This window comes from Streptopelia decaocto (assembly GCF_964273445.1).
Source record: "Streptopelia decaocto genome assembly, chromosome: 2".
Taxonomy (NCBI): Eukaryota; Metazoa; Chordata; class Aves; order Columbiformes; family Columbidae; genus Streptopelia; species Streptopelia decaocto.
The window spans coordinates 73,075,128-73,092,785 of NC_138655.1; the positions used below are offsets into that span (position 1 = coordinate 73,075,128).

The window sequence follows — 17,658 nt, forward strand, 5'->3', positions numbered from 1 at the left end:
AAATTGAGATGTTATTGGCCAGGTCAGTGCTGACTGTGTGGTATCCCAGAGAAAATGAGATACATCCAGTGAAAACGACTAGTGCTCCAAAAGTGGTAATAATGTTAGGATGTGATACCCTGTGGTTGCAAGGGATTTGACACAGACAGGAGCTCGGGAGCTGCGTGTTCCCAACACCATTCAGTTAGCTTCAGGGAAAGAGCTAACAAATATTGCCATGTTTCAAGACAGTAAAAACAAATACAGTCATACTGACAGGAAGTCTGACTTTTTTGTTTTTTTTTTTTTTTTTTTTAATTTTTCTTAATTCCTGGGAGATAAGTACAAAAACTTGTGAGATTAACTAGATGTGGCTTATGAAACAACAGCCAGTGTTGTGGAAATCGGTGGCAGGGATGTAAAGAGCTGTAACGGGAAGTAGCCAATATGGAGGCAGAAGGCCGAGTGGTTCCACTTATATCTGGCATAAAATGATGGATGCCGTACATATCTTATCATATATTGTTTACTTGTTAAAACCTCCGTTAATCATACCACTGTTGGCAGTCTCTGTCTTTTTAAAAGCCTTTGGGCTACTGAATTGATCCCTGATGGTGGAGGCACTCAAGAGCGGTGCTTGAGTACTTGAGTCAAAGCTCAGTAACTGCTGTTTGAGATGGTCTCTCCAAAGAAGAGATAATGTAATTTATTCTGTATCCTTTATAACTATATACAGTTCTTATCACCAAACACTACATCCATTATGTTTTTTTAGCATTAGCTTGTATTCTGTCAACTGGAAGTGTTGGGCTGAGAGCTCACAGTTGTGTACATAGTGGAATTGCTGCTCGCTGCGTGCATGTTGTTGCTCTGCCATAACTACAACGTCATTTGCTGTGAAGGTGGTTCCTATGTTTTGACATAAATGCAGGTCATGCTGTCATGTATCTATCTCACACTTTGGGCACAGCAGGAACATGTATCCAGTCACGTATGTCACTGCAGCATGGTTCATGGGCAGTCATACATTAATGTGGTCAACTTTATGCACTTGCTTCTGGTTTTCCATACCTACCTTTAGCTGGTATATGCAAAGGTGTGCCAACTTTGTAAAACTGTGCACCTGCACTAAATTTCCTCCTTTTATTTCTAAAACTCAGCATGGTTTATCTTGCTTTTGTAATTTTTTTGTTTATATTTCAATTTTCCTGCTTTCTCCTAGTCTTCTTTTTTTGGCAAGTTCTGTGAGAAACTGCGGTATTTTAGACTTAGCCAAATTCAATCTGTGCTAAAACTTCTTGAAACCTGATCTTGTGAGAGTTCTAGTAAGAAAAAAAAATACAGGTTGGCATCCAGAGTTATGGATGTGTATCTAAATTGAACTTCTGATTCCACTTGAGGTTTTGTAGTTCACTACTGAATCTGTTTCAGTCCAGTTAATTAGTTACAAACCCCTAAACCACACACTTGGAATTAAAGAAAACAAAACCCCAAGCCTCCACATAATTTGATGCAAGAAGAAACTTTTTGTTAAGCTAGAAATTGCACTAACGTCAATGTTTCCCAGTTTGAAATGCAAAACTGATGTACAGATGAGCCAACAGCAGAATTATTGATTCTGGATTTGTGACACCTGTATTGATGTAATAGTCTAGTGTCCCCCTAAAACCTTCCCTCCTCTCCACCTCCTTCTCTAACGTTGGTTTCTTCTTTCAGAGGTATGTCAGGGATGTTTTTGTATCAGTGGTTTGGCTCTATACAGTGTAGCTTATAGGGAGTACAGGATGCCTGATTTTCTTCTCTTCTGTTTTTAGGACAATGTAGATCAGACTTCGGCTCATGGTCGGCGGGATCTGGTGGAACCGGGTTTCCAAGAACCATCTAACCGCATCTCTCTCAGTCACCAAGGTAGGGAACAGTGAGTGGGCATCCAGGCTCATTGGGGGAAAGCCAGGGTGCTGTATATGCAGAGATAATTTTACCTCCATATTCCCATTTCTCCTTCTCATTAAAAAAAAAAAAGAAAAGTTCTAGATGGGTGGAGGGGGAGAGCTAAGAAATAGTGGGGTTTTTTTGTTACAACTGTCCTGTGAGCTGTGGGTAAAGATGATGAAGAACTGGTGCATCTCGTGGCAGGTATATTCTCCCATTTTTAGGAGGGGGGAGGAGAAAGTACTGAAATTGAATTCAACATTTGTAACGTTAAAGTTGCATTTGAAAAATCTTTCATTGCTGTAAGAAAGGTTCAGGGCTGTGGTCAACTTTTGCAGTAGGAGAAAAGTATGTTTACTTGCTTTGTGTGACAGAAATCAGCTCATTCGAGGGAAGGAAGTCCTGAACTAGATGTTGTAAAAGAAATTTTAAAAGTATTTCTTTGCCAATTTGTGTCTGTTCGGATATGTAAAGGAAGACAGTTACTATTATAGCAGGAATGTTTTGGCTCGGCTCTATTTGTTTTGCTTTGAAAGAATTAATAACAGAGTGCCATCTTAACGGGTGAATCCCCTTACTCTCAGGGTTCATGATGGCTTAATTTGGAACCAAGTCCTTGAAGGGCATCTTCAAATGTCGTTTCTTCAGTGCAACAGCTAATAGTATTCCAGTCAGCACAAGGCTATTGAAACAAAAAAGATCACAGACTTATTACTTAAAATATTTATCAAATATGATATGCTTAGAGTTTCCTTTAAAAATTCAGCTGCTTTTGTTTGCCAAGGGCAGCAAGACTGGAATTTCATGACTCGTAGATCCTCGAGACTATTGAAGTTTTACAAACAAGTCCCAGACTGTAGTGAGGATTTTATTTTAATTCGCTCCTTGCCCTCCAAGTCTTCCAGCTTTTTAAAGCTTTGCTTTCAGTTGAAAATAGAAGATAACAGGTTGTCATGTTATCCAATCTAAAATTTACAGTAGCGCAGGCAGTGTGTTGTGCCATGCTTGCATGCTTACAAAACCAAGTTTATAAATTCCAGTTTTCATTCGTATTCGAATGGTACTGTTACATTAATCTCACCTACTTGGGATGCGCAAATCCTGGAGCAGATCTATATAGGTAACTTCTGAAGTTATTTGTAAGTATCGCCATTCAGTCAAGGGATTTTTGGGGGGAACACATCATGTGTGGTCTAAGTTCATGTGTTAGAGTATGCGGGGCTGCTGCTCATGAAGTCTGAACACTTATTAAAGAGATAGGTAGTATTCCGTTTTGGTGGCAAAAGGCTAATTTTATACCCTGACATTTTTTCGTACAGAGTAGTACTTCCTTTTCAGATTCTTCTTTTCCTCTGCCAATGTTGCTGTACTGCAGAAGGATCTGTACAGTGTCACCTGATGTGTGGCTCTGCCTCAGCTACTTTGAGACACATGTCTGTATGCAAACTGGTCCAAATTAATTTAGGAAACAGCTATCTTTAAACAGAATGCTTTTCACAGAGGCACTGGCTGTTTGAGGCCTGTTTATAAAGAGCCTGTTAATGTTTTTCACAGTAGTTTCTGAAGTAGAGATCACTTTTGCACTGACAAATGGTTTAGCATTTTTTTCCTACAACAGCAATCAAATCCAGTATTTCTAAAATCTTTCCTATTTTGTTGCTGAAGTAGGTATTTTAGGACATTATTAATCTTGCCCACCCTCATGACTGTGAAACGCTGTTACATAAGTGACGAGGATTAAGAACTGAAACCTGACTTCCCAGAGGAGGCCTTTAATGCTGCGCTGGGCTGTAGCACTTCTGTCTTTTTGCTGTGTCAGAGGGAAGCAACGTGCCTTGCAGGCATGAGACCTGCTGCTTCGTTATCTTTTTAAAAATGGAAGTAACTGTAGGCGTGATGTATGTCACGTCTTCTGTGTTTGTTCTGTCCAAGTGTGTCTACACTATTTCATAGCATATAAAATACATGTTCTTGTCTAAGAACTTGAAAGTGCAAGTATTTTAAGAGGTGCTGTGTATTCCAGTAACTGATTAATGAGTAGTACATAGAAAAATATAACATGAGGAGCTTCAGTGGGAGTCGTGACATGGTCTGAACTAGCTGCCATGCAGTCGTATTAATCACACAATAAATAGGAAAACCAGATTAGTAATATAAAGTGGGTTTTTAAGTTCTATGTCAGCTGTTTGCTTTGGATTTGTACTCTTACCTTGAACTGTGTTGTCCATTACTTTCTATTAAAGCTTTGCTGGCACTGACTTTGATGAAAAACTTAAAAGTAAACCCGTGTCCAGAAGTAATTTGCAGGACCACTGTTTGTGTTCAATAATTGAATCTGGTGGTATGTCTTGATTATACTGATGATAAAGATACTTGCAACAGACCATGGTAAATTTTGCTTCCTGTTATATACCACATTACTTACTGACTTTATTTATCTTATACCGCCTAGAAGGTCTAAAGCTTTTGTTCTTGTATTTTGCAAGACTTTTAGGGGAAACTGATAGCCTTGCCACAAAGCAAATGGTTTAAATACATACTTATTGTGAGCAGAAATTGTGGAAGCATTAGAATTGGCTAAAATATTTCATGTGTTAGGTGCTCCCTGCCTTTTTTTCTTTAGCGTGCTGGGCCTTAAATGCTGCAGCTGAACGTTGAACAACCGTATTTACTACATTATTTTATGTATGCACTTCCATTTCATACCTGCCCACATTTCTCAGTGAGCACAGCGGATTTGCCAGTTTCTGTTGAACATTAACTTATAGCCCTTTGCTTTTCACTGGGAGAGCTTTGGTACAGGCACTTGCAATTCTGAACTATACACTGCTTTCCACGGCCTATAAAAATGGTGATTAGCTTCCTCCCAGGCATCTGAATCCCTTCAACACAAGCTGGAAAAAGAGCATTCAAGTGGAGACAGAGATATCGCTGCCAACTGTCCCTGCGTGAATAAGCTCTTTCTTGTGAAGGGTATTTCAAGTACATGTTTCCTGCTGAATCACTCTTTTTACACAAGCAGATGCTTTAGAACTGTTCAACTTTTTTGTTATAAAATAATACCTTGTAAAGGTTGGGAAGCAGAGAATATTTTTTTTTTAAAGTGAGGAGTCTTTAACATAGGCAGGTTTCCTATGAAACAGATGTGAAAAGTTAAGTGCAGATGGAATAGTATTTTTTCCTAGAAATAGTTCAATAACTGCTTATGTCTGGGTATGGTGATAAACTCTTACTTTAACAATAAGTATTTCTATATCTAGGCCGTTATTTAATATTAACTTTTCAATGATTCTGTTAGTTGGGCAAATTTTGTAAAAGTATAAAATGCAGAGAGCAGGAACTAGGATTTCTTACCTCTGTTCCTCAAAAGCTACTTGAGAAATTAAATGCAACAGGAAAGAGTGACTTTCATCCAGCTGAGCAATACTAATATCTACTGATTTAAAGGAACAGGTACGCTTCAGCTGCCTACTGAATGTTATAGAAAATTAACAACAGCCAGGCAGGATTTGGCATTTAATAAACAACAAATCAAGTATATCTTGAGCAGTCCTTCCAGAAGCTGTAGTAAAGCCTCTAGGCTTGACAAAGAAAAATATGTATAACCTATATGACATTTCCTGAAGAGTTAAGGAAGGAGGTGAAGAAACAATCAAAACGATTATTTGCCATCTTTAAAAACACCAAGAGGAAGTGAGAGCATGCTTAGGATGGGGCAAGTATAGTTAGTTTTCTAAAATTTTCCCTTCAGGAGTAGAGTGTGGAGATGAAGGAGACTGTAGCCTTCTCAGCCATGTGTCACTTTGCAATACGTGTAGCACTCACAATGCAGTGGCACGTTCTCTGCAGTGTGTAGCCTACAGTGTTTGTACTCCATCCAGTAGCGAGAGGCAGAGCTGGGGGACCATAATGGTGATTTTAGTCACAACATATTGACACAGATGTGCTGTTCTGAGGCCTTTTGTAGAGGTGATGGGCTCCAGCACTCGTTCTCCTGGTCCCGTCCCAAAGGATGCTGCTGGTTCTCCTGTCTTCCCAAGCACTTGCGCCCTGCAGCCTCCGTTCCTCCTGGCTGAGTGCACTGCTCTGTGGTGCCACCACCATTAACTTCTGGGTTTTGCTTTGTCGAGGCATGTTTTGGAGCTCATTTTTTTGTTTGTTTTTCTAGCAAGGAGCAAATAGTGCCAACTCCAGTCCCGGTCAGAAAGTTCATGGGCAGTACCTTTTATTAGTACTTGACATGTACTTTTTGAGGTTGTGTAGCTACTTCTTATTCAGGATTTTGAAGCCAGGCATAAATAAGATGTATTCTGTCAATCTGACTTTAGTGGAAGTATTAGACATGCAGTTCTGGCACTTTCTGTGTGTGTGTACTTGTGAGATTATTGTCTGTGCAAATGTGTTTTGCCATAGGCCTTTGAGAGATGTATCTTCCTTTTATTAATATATTCATGTGGGCTTCCTCTCCTGAAGTGCTCTTGGCTCTTGCTCAACTTGATCCTTTTTATCACAGCAGTTTGCAGGCAGATCTGGGCTAATATTGTGGCACCTCTGGCTCCATAGCCAGGTGGCTCTAGCAGCAGAAAGAAAAAGGTGATATGAGTTGTTGTAGCGAACAGCTGTCCTTTGGTCTTTCTTTCTTGGTCATGCTAGGAAATGTTGCCTGCACAGTGAGACAATGGAGATGCTGTGGTTGCAAATCAGTTGGTGTTAGGTTTCTGTGATGTTCCTACACCTGTGGACAATGACTTGTTCACACCAAACCTGAAGGGATGCAAAGCAGCCGCCAACTTGTGTCACACTGAGGCCTGCTCTTGAGGCAGATGGCTCTGCTGTATCTCGCTGGCTAGTAACTGATACGTTAACTTTTATAGATAGGATAACAGTCAGCGATGGTGGAAACTACCATTCTAATACACTGCCTGTGTCCAAAAAACACAAACCTATGTAAATATGGACTTTTGAATGAGTATGGGCTTAGATGAAGTATTATCTGAAGGCTGGATGTCAAGAGGATGGGACCAGACTCTTTCCAGTGGTGCCCAATGATGGGATGAGGGGCAACGGGCACAGACTTAAGCACAGGAGGTCCCATCTGAATATGAGGAGAAACTTCTTTACTTTGAGGGTGCCAGAGCCCTGGAACAGGCTGCCCAGAGAGGTTGTGGAGTCTCATTCTCTGGAGACATTCCAGCCCCATCTGGACATGTTTCTGTGCAATCTGCTCTGGGTGAACCTGCTTTAGCAGGCGGGTTGGACTAGGTGGTCTCCAGAGGTCCCTTCCAACCCCAACCATTCTCTGATTCTGTGATTATGATGCTTAGGGTTTAGCCCAGAGAAATAATCTTCTGTAGTCCTTTTTCTCCACCATTGCTATTATTACTTGCTTGTAATATCTTTTCTTTAATATCTGTCTCAGGATAGGCACATGAGGTTGAGATGATTTTGTTATTTGTCCTGTAGCTGAGGTGCAGTGTGTGTAGTAATGGCCAGTGCTACTTCTGATGTGCTTCAGTTATGGGATCCCACTGGGATGAGTCAGTTATTTGGTGTATCAGAACTAACCCACGTTTTTGCAGAATCCAGCTGGTACTGAATTGAAAATGTGGAGTGAAAAACAGTCTTGTTTGTATTGCAGAGGCAATACCAAAAGCTGCCAGACATTCATGAATTCTCATGCTTTGTATAAATGTTGTTGTCATTGTCCAGCCTTATAAAAAAACCCCCATCATTAGTGCCAAAAAGATTTACACTGAGTACCCTTAGGCAGAGGGATGAGCCCCCCCTTCCTGCCTAGCTCATTCCAGTACCTTTGTCTTGTTTGGGAGAAGGCTTCCATTGTACTTGGTGATGAATCTTGTTAGCACAGTTACTAGGAGGATACCCATAATAGCTACAGAAGTTTCACTTCACTCATTATATTAGTTCCCAAACCCTTGGGCTGACAGAACTCTGGAAAAAAAAAAAAAGTAAAAAAAAAAGATGAAAAGATAAGACAAAGTAGGTTGGTGTTTAGTACAGATAATTTCAGAGATTTGCAGCAAGCTACAGGAGGACAAAATAGACCAACTAATTGAGTTTATCAGGAAGACTCTGTAAGGCTGCTAACGAAGATTGAGTGAAATCAATGAAATGAGAAGAAACAGACTACAAATGGTTTAAAATGCTGCGTGTTCAGAATAATATTTGCAGGTGACTGGTGGGTTTTTCTTTGATTTTTATTGTATTTTTTGATTTTAATTTTCATATATCGACTTTTTAGTATCAGCTTCACAAATCTTCAGTTTTGGACACATTTAAAATGTGTTCCTCTGAAGCCACCTGATCCGAGTGAGAAAAGCTCCAATATAGTTGACAAGCATTGGATTTTAGGCCTGCTTATAATCTTTCAGGATTCAGTGTGTAAATTTTGACAAGGTAGGATTCAGTGCAGGGAAGGAGCCTTCTGTCTTGGTTGTATAGGGTGTAACATGGTTTGTCTTGGGGCCTTTATTATTTGGAATTTCTACAAGTGAAGGCATAGAAAAACTAAAGAGAGTTTTAAAGTAAGCCTAAATCAGAAAGTATTACAGTATTAAAAATTAATCTTTCCCTATTTATGTGGTGGTCAAAGTATATTTTAAGCCTATGTTCTTTGGTGGCCTGTGCAGAAATGGTAAAGTTACTACCAGGTTTGTAATGAACTTCTTGCCTTGTTGGATGGGAGGTAATTGGTGGGGCAGAGTGGTTGCGTTAGGAGAGCTGGTGGAGTTGGGCTCCTTGCTGGAGATAGTCTGTGACACCCCATATCTGTCCCTTGGGGGCTGAAGCTGTGTAGCTGTATGATGTCTGAGAAAGTGTTTTTTCTTTTTTTCATATTGGAGATACAGGGATAGCATTCTTCCACCTTCTCTTTCAAGAGATCTCTAGCTATCTTGGCGGTGGGGAGTAGATTCACAGGATGTCAATTTAGGGTGGTTAGAAGCTGCTTCTTGTTGTTACTGTTAAATGCTTGTCTAAGGCTTTAGGAGGGGAAGGTGTAAATTGGGCACCTGGCTGGGGTGATGCTGTTGCTTCTTTCCAGATTCTTCTTCTGCAAGAGGGCGCTTCCCTCCGTCACCCATTATGTGTTCCCTATTGGAGAACAAGTTGCCTTAGTGCTAGCATAAGCCTAACATGATGACTCTTTAAGAAACTTGCCACCAATCCAATAGGAAGAGGGAGGCACTGAAATAAATTGTAAAATAAAATGTCCTTTTCCATTTACTTTTGTCCTTAGAATCATAGAATCATTTTGGTTGGAAGAAACCCTCAAGATCATCAAGTCTAACCATAACCTAACTGGCACTAAACCATGTCCCTAAGAACCTCATCTACTCATCTTCTAAACACCTCCAGGGATGGTGACTCAACTACTTCCTGGGCAGCCTGTTCCCTTTTCTACCACCCTTTCCATGACAAAATATTTCCTCGTATCCAATCTAAACCTCCCCAGTGCAACTTGAGGCCATTTCCTCTCACCCTGCCCTTAATATTAAGGGATGTGCACTTTTGCTACAGTTGAAGCAGAGCTAAGACTGTTGGAGCGGTCATCATTTTGCATCTGTTGGCTAGGTAATGCAATGGGTAGCGTAGGAATGTCCTCTCTTCTTGTCTGGGGGTGTCCGTTCTTGGGCATCTTTGGAAAACTCTCTGTGCTGCAGCTATTGCACAAGAACCAGCTGAGCGAAACGGCATATTTTGGGGGGCAGAGGGGGTGCCGTGGGGTAGGTACATAAACCTATTTGTCTGTTACAAGAGTCTGCTCTGTTAGCAAGAGGCAAAGGTTTACCTCATGTGTTTATTTACTGCTGGCACGCTTCCCCTGAGGTAATATCAGCTCAGTGAGGTGATGTCACCGGTGACACAGATATCATTCCTGTCCTGGTGTGGCTACCGCAGTTGTGTCGGGGCAGCTGGCCGCTTGCCGAGCGCCTGTTTGCCGGCAGCCTGATGGAACAGCCTTGCTGGTGAGCACTTGGGAGGAGAACAGCACCTTGCGTGGGCTGCGACAGGCCTCCTGCAGGAAAAAAGCAACCTGCAAGCCCTTTGGGCAGGTGACATTGTCCGAGCTCTTCATTTTTAGGGCTTGAGCTGCTAAGTCCAGTGCTTCTGTTGGCAATGATGTGCTTGGGGAAGTTCAGATACCAGAGGCAAACTAGTGTTTCAATATCTGCTCATGATACCCAGGTACCTGGGCTGAGCTCACTTCTTACACACCTATCTCATGTTTTTTGTGATCAAAAAAGTCCAAAATCCTATAGGTAGTATGCTCTGTTCTGTGTAAAGGTATTTACTTAACAACTTGCATCCTCTCCATCCTTTCTGTAAGCATCACTAAAGCGGTCAAGTACAACAGATTTACTTTTTTTGTTTGTTGGTTTGGTTTGGTTTTGTTTTATTGTTTTATATACTTATTTACTGTCCAGCATGCATGTGGAGACTTGTGGTCTCAGCTTGTTCTGTGCCCCCTAGGTGGCTTATTTCTTCCATTTGAGTTAATGGTCCATAATAGAGCTTAGTGACCTGAAATGCCCTCTTCTAATTTAATCAATACAACATAACTGTAAGATCTTGGAATGAGCTCATATGTTTTGTGGAATAACTTTATTGCCTTTATGTTTTCTTTTGTAATCCAACTAAATTTGTACTGTTAAGATGTTAAGAGAGTGAAAGGATGGAAACTATTACTCTCTTTGGATAGCTTCTGGGGGACATTTTTAATGTGGCTGAACTGAATTCTTGACTGTGGCACTCTACTGCCTTCCTCTACATCACTGGGTTCTGCATATTCTTCCCTGTGAGCGGGCACATTTTAAGTGTATTTGGCTTTATGTAGGAACCTTTTGAATATTTCAGTGAAGGTGTTATAGCCAAATGTCAAAACATGGCTGTGGGCACTTGAATAATCTCAGTACTAATGAGCTTTCCATCTCGGAAAGTTGATTTATTATGTAGCCTGGTTTTTAATCATGCTGTAACAATGGCAGTTGTTCTGTAAAAACAGCGTCTGTGCAGCATCAGAATATTAACTTCAAATTCTGATGCCTTAACCAAAATCAAATCCTAAATTTCAAAGGCAGTTTGACATGTAAAGAGGAAAAGTATATTTAGAGATGGAAACAACCTATACTCACTGCAGCTATACTGCCTGTTATGAAATACTGCTTAAAAGGACATTTTCAAAAGTGTAAGTATATCTGATTTTTGAGATAAAAGTACAATGTCACGATGCAAGGTCAGCTTTAATGGAGAGAGAACTGCCTTTCGGTATCTGATTACATGGGAAGCTCTAGGGTGATAATCTGGTTTCATTACTTGTGTTCAAGTCTGAAATCTATTCTGTGTATTTGGACATTTAAGAGTGTCACCTATAAATAGATCAGAAATTGATTGCTGTTATCTGCAATGCATCTAACGTCTGAAATTACTGTGACTGATGGGGGGGGCAATTTTCTTTTTAAAATCTGTCTACCTTGGAAAAATCTGTATAAGGAACACAGGTTTGCTGTACACTTCTGTGCTTTCTGAAGGCAACGGGGCGGGAAGAAAGACACCCTTTCCTAAGAAACTTGTTTCCAAGAGTGTGGTGGCAATGGCGTGGTAGAGACAGTTGTAATGCCAGAAACTGCTCCCTGAATTCTTGAGATTGTCTGGACTTGAGCTTTGCAAGAAACATTTCAGTAGCCTTAGTTCACCAGTATACTTAGCAATTTTGGGACTAGCTGTATTCTCCCCTTCCTTCCTCCAAATGAAATCCATTTAGCTCCTTCAGATAAAGCCCTGAATTACTCCCACCCTCATTTAAAGCATTCTGAACTCATTTGTGTCCTGTTGCTGATCAGCCATGCACCTTTGATCTCTTTTGTGATGGCAGATGATTTCTAATAGCTGACACAATCCAACCCTCTCGTCTGCAAACAATTCTGAGAGACATGTATTCAGTTTTTTAGGTTTTTGTTTTCCCCTGACCTTCAAGGTTATATTTTTGGTCTCTATCAAAGTAGTGAGAGGGTGGAGAACAGGCAGTACAGCTCTTGGTTTCCTTCCATTGTTTGTCCTAACGATAAAAGTGTCCTAACCTTTGGTTTCTGCCTCTTCTTTCCAGTGCTGCAGGTGGAGCAAAATATAAGTTAATCTACTTCTTTTATGAGTTACATCCTATAAGCAGAGCTTTTATAATCTTAAAAATGAATACAGAAATTCACTTTGCTCCTTTTTTTTTAAAGTATAAAAATAACTAAATGAAGAAAATAGATAAGCATTGTCTAAATCTGTAACATTTCCAGGGGTAAGAAACAGAACGAGAGCAAGGTAAGACTTGTTTGCAAGAGTGAAATGGGGCATGTTTGGGATATAGCAGCTCTCCCGGCAAAGGCATCTGTTGCTTTAGGACTCCTCATGATTCAAAAATGTGCTGCCCTCCCTTTTCAGTTGTTAGCTGGTCTTAATTAGAGGAAGAATTATAAATACTAAACAAAAGTTGGATTTGTGTTTAAAAATTGAATGGATTTGAAAAGTTGGCTGACACTATTGCAGGAAATTTAAGTTAAGCACTTAAGCGTAGATTTAGTTCAAGGTTTTAGTATCTGTTTCTGCATATTAGAACAATTTTTGTGAGTTTACCTACTAGAAAACCAGGAAAGAGGTAACAAGTCTTATAACTGAGAGGAAAATGCCCAATTCAAGTTATAGCTTAAACATCATCTTTCTTAGAAATGTTTTTTCTAATCTGTTTATAGAAGAGATTGGTTCTGCCAGATGACTGGGAAATTGAGGACTGCGGATTTTAAGATTTTTTCCAGCATGGGAACATATTTCCTTTAGTTGAGACAAACAAGTTGCACTGGAATGTGCTCATGGTCTGTATCAGCAAGTAGAGCTTAACTTAGTTATGTCAAGAAGAATATATACGGTGGTATATCTGAAAAAATGGATGTCACTAAAAATACCTGGCTAATAAATTTCTGTGGTGTTAGGTGAATGTGAAAGTAGGCTTTCTTAGTGGCAATGTTGTTTTTATTGAAGTATCAATGTGATTTTCTGGGTTTAAAAATTATTAAATGTTCATGACTGAAGTCAGACTTAAGATAGCAGGAATAATGTAAAATGGTACAGGGTTTGTTTACAGCAACATGCTGGTTCTTTCTGTAAGCCCTACGTCTCTGTGGACTGTACTGTTTGTCCACACAGTCAGTCCTCAGTGAAAGAAGGTGATTTGATGGCAATGAGTGCCCATGGGCCGGTTGCCTACTTTATTGATAGCAGGGTCTTTGGGGGAATGGTTCCTTTGTCACTCCTTTTGGAAGTTGTGTGGAGTAACAAACCTCCAAAGTCTGTACTGTGGAGTTGCACAAAGACCCTTATGCTCATATGCAGACCTGACTCCCATGTGTTTGTTGTTAGTTAGCCATCTATACCTTAGGCAGCTATAACTGCTCAGAATAGTTGGAATTATCCAAGTTGCTGATGACACTGGGCCATGGAAATTGTTGTGGGACACTGCAAAGTGTACGTTTCTTCGGGTGAGTGTGCAGAAGCAGCAATGGGCTCTCCACTCCATGACCCCATCTACCAGGAAATGAGAAATACTTGCTGGGGTTGGCCATTGTCCCTGCGTGGAGTGGGATGAAGAGTTAGAAGCGCTCTTTCAACAAATTAGCTGTTACATGGGATGAAACAAATAACTGTAGATGTCTACCTACATTTTCGCCCATCAGCAAAACGAAGATATTGCTATCGCAAAACTTCTATCAAGTATGTGGCTGAGATTTGCTTTGTAGTGTGAGTGCTGTTTCTGAAGGTGAAGTCCTTCTTTATTCATGGTATTATGTTGAGAGCCAGTTCGGAAGAGATGAAATCACAACTGCAATGTGAACATATGAGAGATCGTATCCTAATATATAGGGTAAACTGTAGACTGTTACTTTGACATAATGGATAGACTTACTGTAGATTGACTTGTTTGTATGCAGTGTATGACATGGAAGTGGTAAAAGATAATGCAGCTTCTAAGTACCATAAATGTGCTTTGATTGAAGGTGCATAACCCTTGACTCATAGTAGGGAGGGGGTCATGAGTTACTCTGAAGGGTAGTTGAAGCTTTCTTTTTGTGCATATGGGGGTTGAAATCAAAGTTGGGAACTATGACCAGACTTGCAAGTTGACCTTGGAACATTTACTAAAAAAAAAAGAAAAAAAAAAATTGACATTAAATGTGGAGTAATGAGATAAGGGAAAACCACTTAAGGCATAAAGCATGGTGAAAAGCCATGGAGTTTCTCTAAGATAGTTTTAGTATGTAGTTAAAGTGAAACTATTGAAAGAGATGTAATTCATTTTCATTACTGTAGGAGCCAAGATGTCTGCTAATAGAATATTTATGTTTGTGGTAATATCTTTCCACCATTGTCTATCTCTATAAACCTTCTGTTTAAAAAACTGACCAAACAAAGCAAAACAAAACAAATAAAATCTCTCAATCCTCCCCTGGTATGACAGTAATGCAGAGCTCTTTGGGCCAGGGTACATGTCTTCTGCTGTGTTGGGCTGGTGAAATGAAAAACAGAGAGATCTCTTTCTGAAGAGCAAGTTTAGAGATGAATCTGGCAGATTGCTGGCTCCAAGGCAAACTGGAGAGAAATTTGTTGAAGGCATGAATTGGGTGAATGCCTCCTTTCTTACAGTGAGGATGTCTGAGCAAGAGGACTTGGTGATCACGGCATTGATGACTTTGCCCTGAAATAAGATGTCCTTTCATGTAGGCTGTTCTCAGACCATTTACATTCCCCAGGGTCTGGTGTCTCCCAGGGGTTTGATGGTACAGCTGTGCTGGCACACTTCCTAATGTACTTGTAATAGCAAGATACCACTTTCTCTAAAGGAAGTTTATTGTGGTTTGACAAGTGAAATGAAACGCGGCAGTAAAAGCATTCTTAGACACTTATACTGGACTAGGAATATGGATATTTTAACTGGAAAAACAGTTGAAATGTGGAGTTGTTTCTACTGAACTGGTTGTGAGCAACCTTTCCTTGTATTTCAGGCAAATGTGCAGACCTATGGAGAGTGAGGGCAGTGAATTCAAGAAATTAATGATGAATGTTGTGTGTCAGCTCCAGTCTGAAATTAGTCCTATTGATGTTTTTGCCATACAAACATGGAGGAAGGTTCAGCCTCTTTCCGACAACTCTGACACAGACGGGACAGAGAAGAAACGCTTTTGTATTGTTAAATCAGTGGGTTTCAAATCTGTGCGACCGAAGAGAGATTTTTAGTGCCATGGGTTAAATAGCTTTTAAATAGGCTTGGAAGACACATAAGGGTTAATCTATTCCCAAAACTTTTATGGATGTGGTATTACCAGTATAGGTTTGTGATCCGCTTGCAGTATTTTATACTTGTAGTGCGTACTTGTATATAGATTCAGTTGTCCTGGAAAAATGCTGCTGTTTATCATACCTGACCTGATCAAAGCAATATGAGTGCTTTTCACACATTAGTAAATGTCTGTCTGAAAAACACTGGTCAAAGTACTTGACATGCCTCATGTAGGCATCTAGATTACTTGAAGATGCATTTTAATGAGAGCATGTGGAAAGAGTAATCTAATGCATCCTCAGTATTGGAGGGGCCAACAGACAGACTAGCTAATGAGGGCAGAATTCAGGGGTATTGTTGGCAGAATGTGCATTACAGAGGTTAATATGGTAGGAAAGAGCATCAGTGGCTCTTAATGAAATGGGTACCCACTGTGGTAAAAGAGGAAGGCAGTAAGAATCTGAAATTCATTTGAATCAAGTACAAAAGACAACATTGCTCTTCAGCTGATGCAAGATAACTCAAAATTAGCTCACTGGAAGTTGACAGGAAGCCAATGTGGGATGTCCACTCTGGAGGACTGTCGGTGACAGAGAGGACTTTGAAGCGGCTTCTAGTGCGTTACACAGTGCAGAAGCTCTTAGTGCACGTCTTTCCTCTTCTCAAACTGCATTTTGGGGTTTTATCCATTTTATAATTAGAGTTAAGAATGTATAGGTGCATGGACATACCAGACAACAGGAAGAACCTTCATGTATTTTTTACTATTAAAACATTAAAATATTTTTAGGTAACTGTACATTCTGATGTTATGCTGCAGCTGCTGTGGCTTGTGCTTTAAGTTGTATATTTGTCAAATAAGGAAAAAGGAGTAAAATAGTGAAGGATAATATCCTAGTGTTGCATTACTTATGGTGTCTGTAGCTTTGAAAAAATCTTGCGGTATTAAGACTGCCCTAAAATGACCTGGAAGAGTACACTCTGTAACTCTGATTTCTTACATTGTCTATAAAGCTACATAGCTATAAAATGCTAAGCCTGGGTCTTGTATGTAGCTCACATAATAAGGGGGGGGGGGGAAATCACATTTCATAGTTTAATGAAATAAGCAAAATCTGTAGAAAAACAGTTCTGTAATTTGGTGTCAGTTCTGCACTAACATTTTTCATTACAGTGCAGCATTAACAATAAACCTCAGTCATCACTGTCTTTGAACTTATGTGACTATGATAAGCAGTACAGTATTTATTTCTGCCTTTATGTAAACACTGCTGCAAGTGGTTCATGACAGCACTTAAGTATGGCAAGCTGTGCCATGTGAGGATACTTTAGAAATGCATAATTTCAAAGCAGCTGGCATTCTTACATCGAGGATGAAGAAGGTGGTGGCACTTTTCTTAAAGCCAAGAAGCTTTAAGGGAAAAATCAATCTGAATTTGTTAAAGTATTCCTCTCTTTGTGCATATTAAAAAGGACAAGATTCTGTCAAGCTGGCTGTATTTTCAGCTAACAAAAAACCAAGCAAACAAAACCCACAAACAAACCAAACAACAAAAAGCCCAAAACAACAACAACAAAAACAAACAAACCAACAAACCCACAGACGTAAATGGGGCAAAGCAGGAAGAAAAAAAAAAAGCATGATATGTAGCTAAATTTGGAATTCTTAACAGCAAGCAGCTGCTTAAGTAATTAAAGTATATAAGGTGCTACTGACCAAAGCAATTAGTATGTAATTTCATTAATAGTATTAGGATTGCAGTAACAATATTTAAGTCTTTCTGTCCAAATCAAGATTGCGGGCAATTTGTGACATGTACAACGTGAGGCTAGAAGCAGTGTGGTGTTATGGTGTGTTACAGCACCACTGTCTGAGTGGATTTGTAACTGCGCAAGAATATGTCTTATACTGGCTGTGTATCTTGTTATCACTCCTAATTGGTGTACATTGCTTGCAAGTTTACATATACATGCACTTGCAAATTTTTATAAGCTTGTATATTTGTAAGTTTATGTGCGAAAAAAGGCTTCATGGGGGCTGCTGATTTTTTGTTTATCTTTGCAATTCAGTTATGAGCTTGCTGCTGTTCAAAAGCAAAAGAGAATTACACTTCTTTGTATATGTTTTTGTGGTTTGTCCTTAAGTGGTTGAAAAATCCTGGAGAGCTCAGGCACAGTAAAATATTCCAAGTCTTTCTGGAATCTGAAGTGCTGCAGATGATGGGTTTCTAAACTACAAGGTCTGCAACTGGAAGACAAGTGGATGATGTGCCCAGTGGCCACAGTTAGGCAGCTTCTATCCTCAAGAATAGCCAGAAACGTTATTCAGAAGATGACAACGAGTTTTAGAGGCTAGGTGGAAAACAAATACGCATCAGAGAGTGTATCTGAAATATACTCAACTCCTA

The 17,658-nt window shown here is 39.9% G+C and overlaps 1 protein-coding gene across 13 annotated transcripts in view; it reads left to right on the top strand.

The window, feature by feature from the left end:
* Positions 1–17,658, top strand: part of GRB10 (growth factor receptor bound protein 10) — a 147,919-nt gene that overhangs the window by 58,986 nt on the left and 71,275 nt on the right. For all 13 annotated transcript variants that reach the window (XM_082047053.1, XM_082047050.1, XM_082047052.1 and 10 more), the window contains one exon: positions 1,794–1,887. In XM_082047053.1, the coding sequence (XP_081903179.1) occupies positions 1,794–1,887 (94 nt within the window). The remainder of the gene's footprint in view (positions 1–1,793; positions 1,888–17,658) is intronic.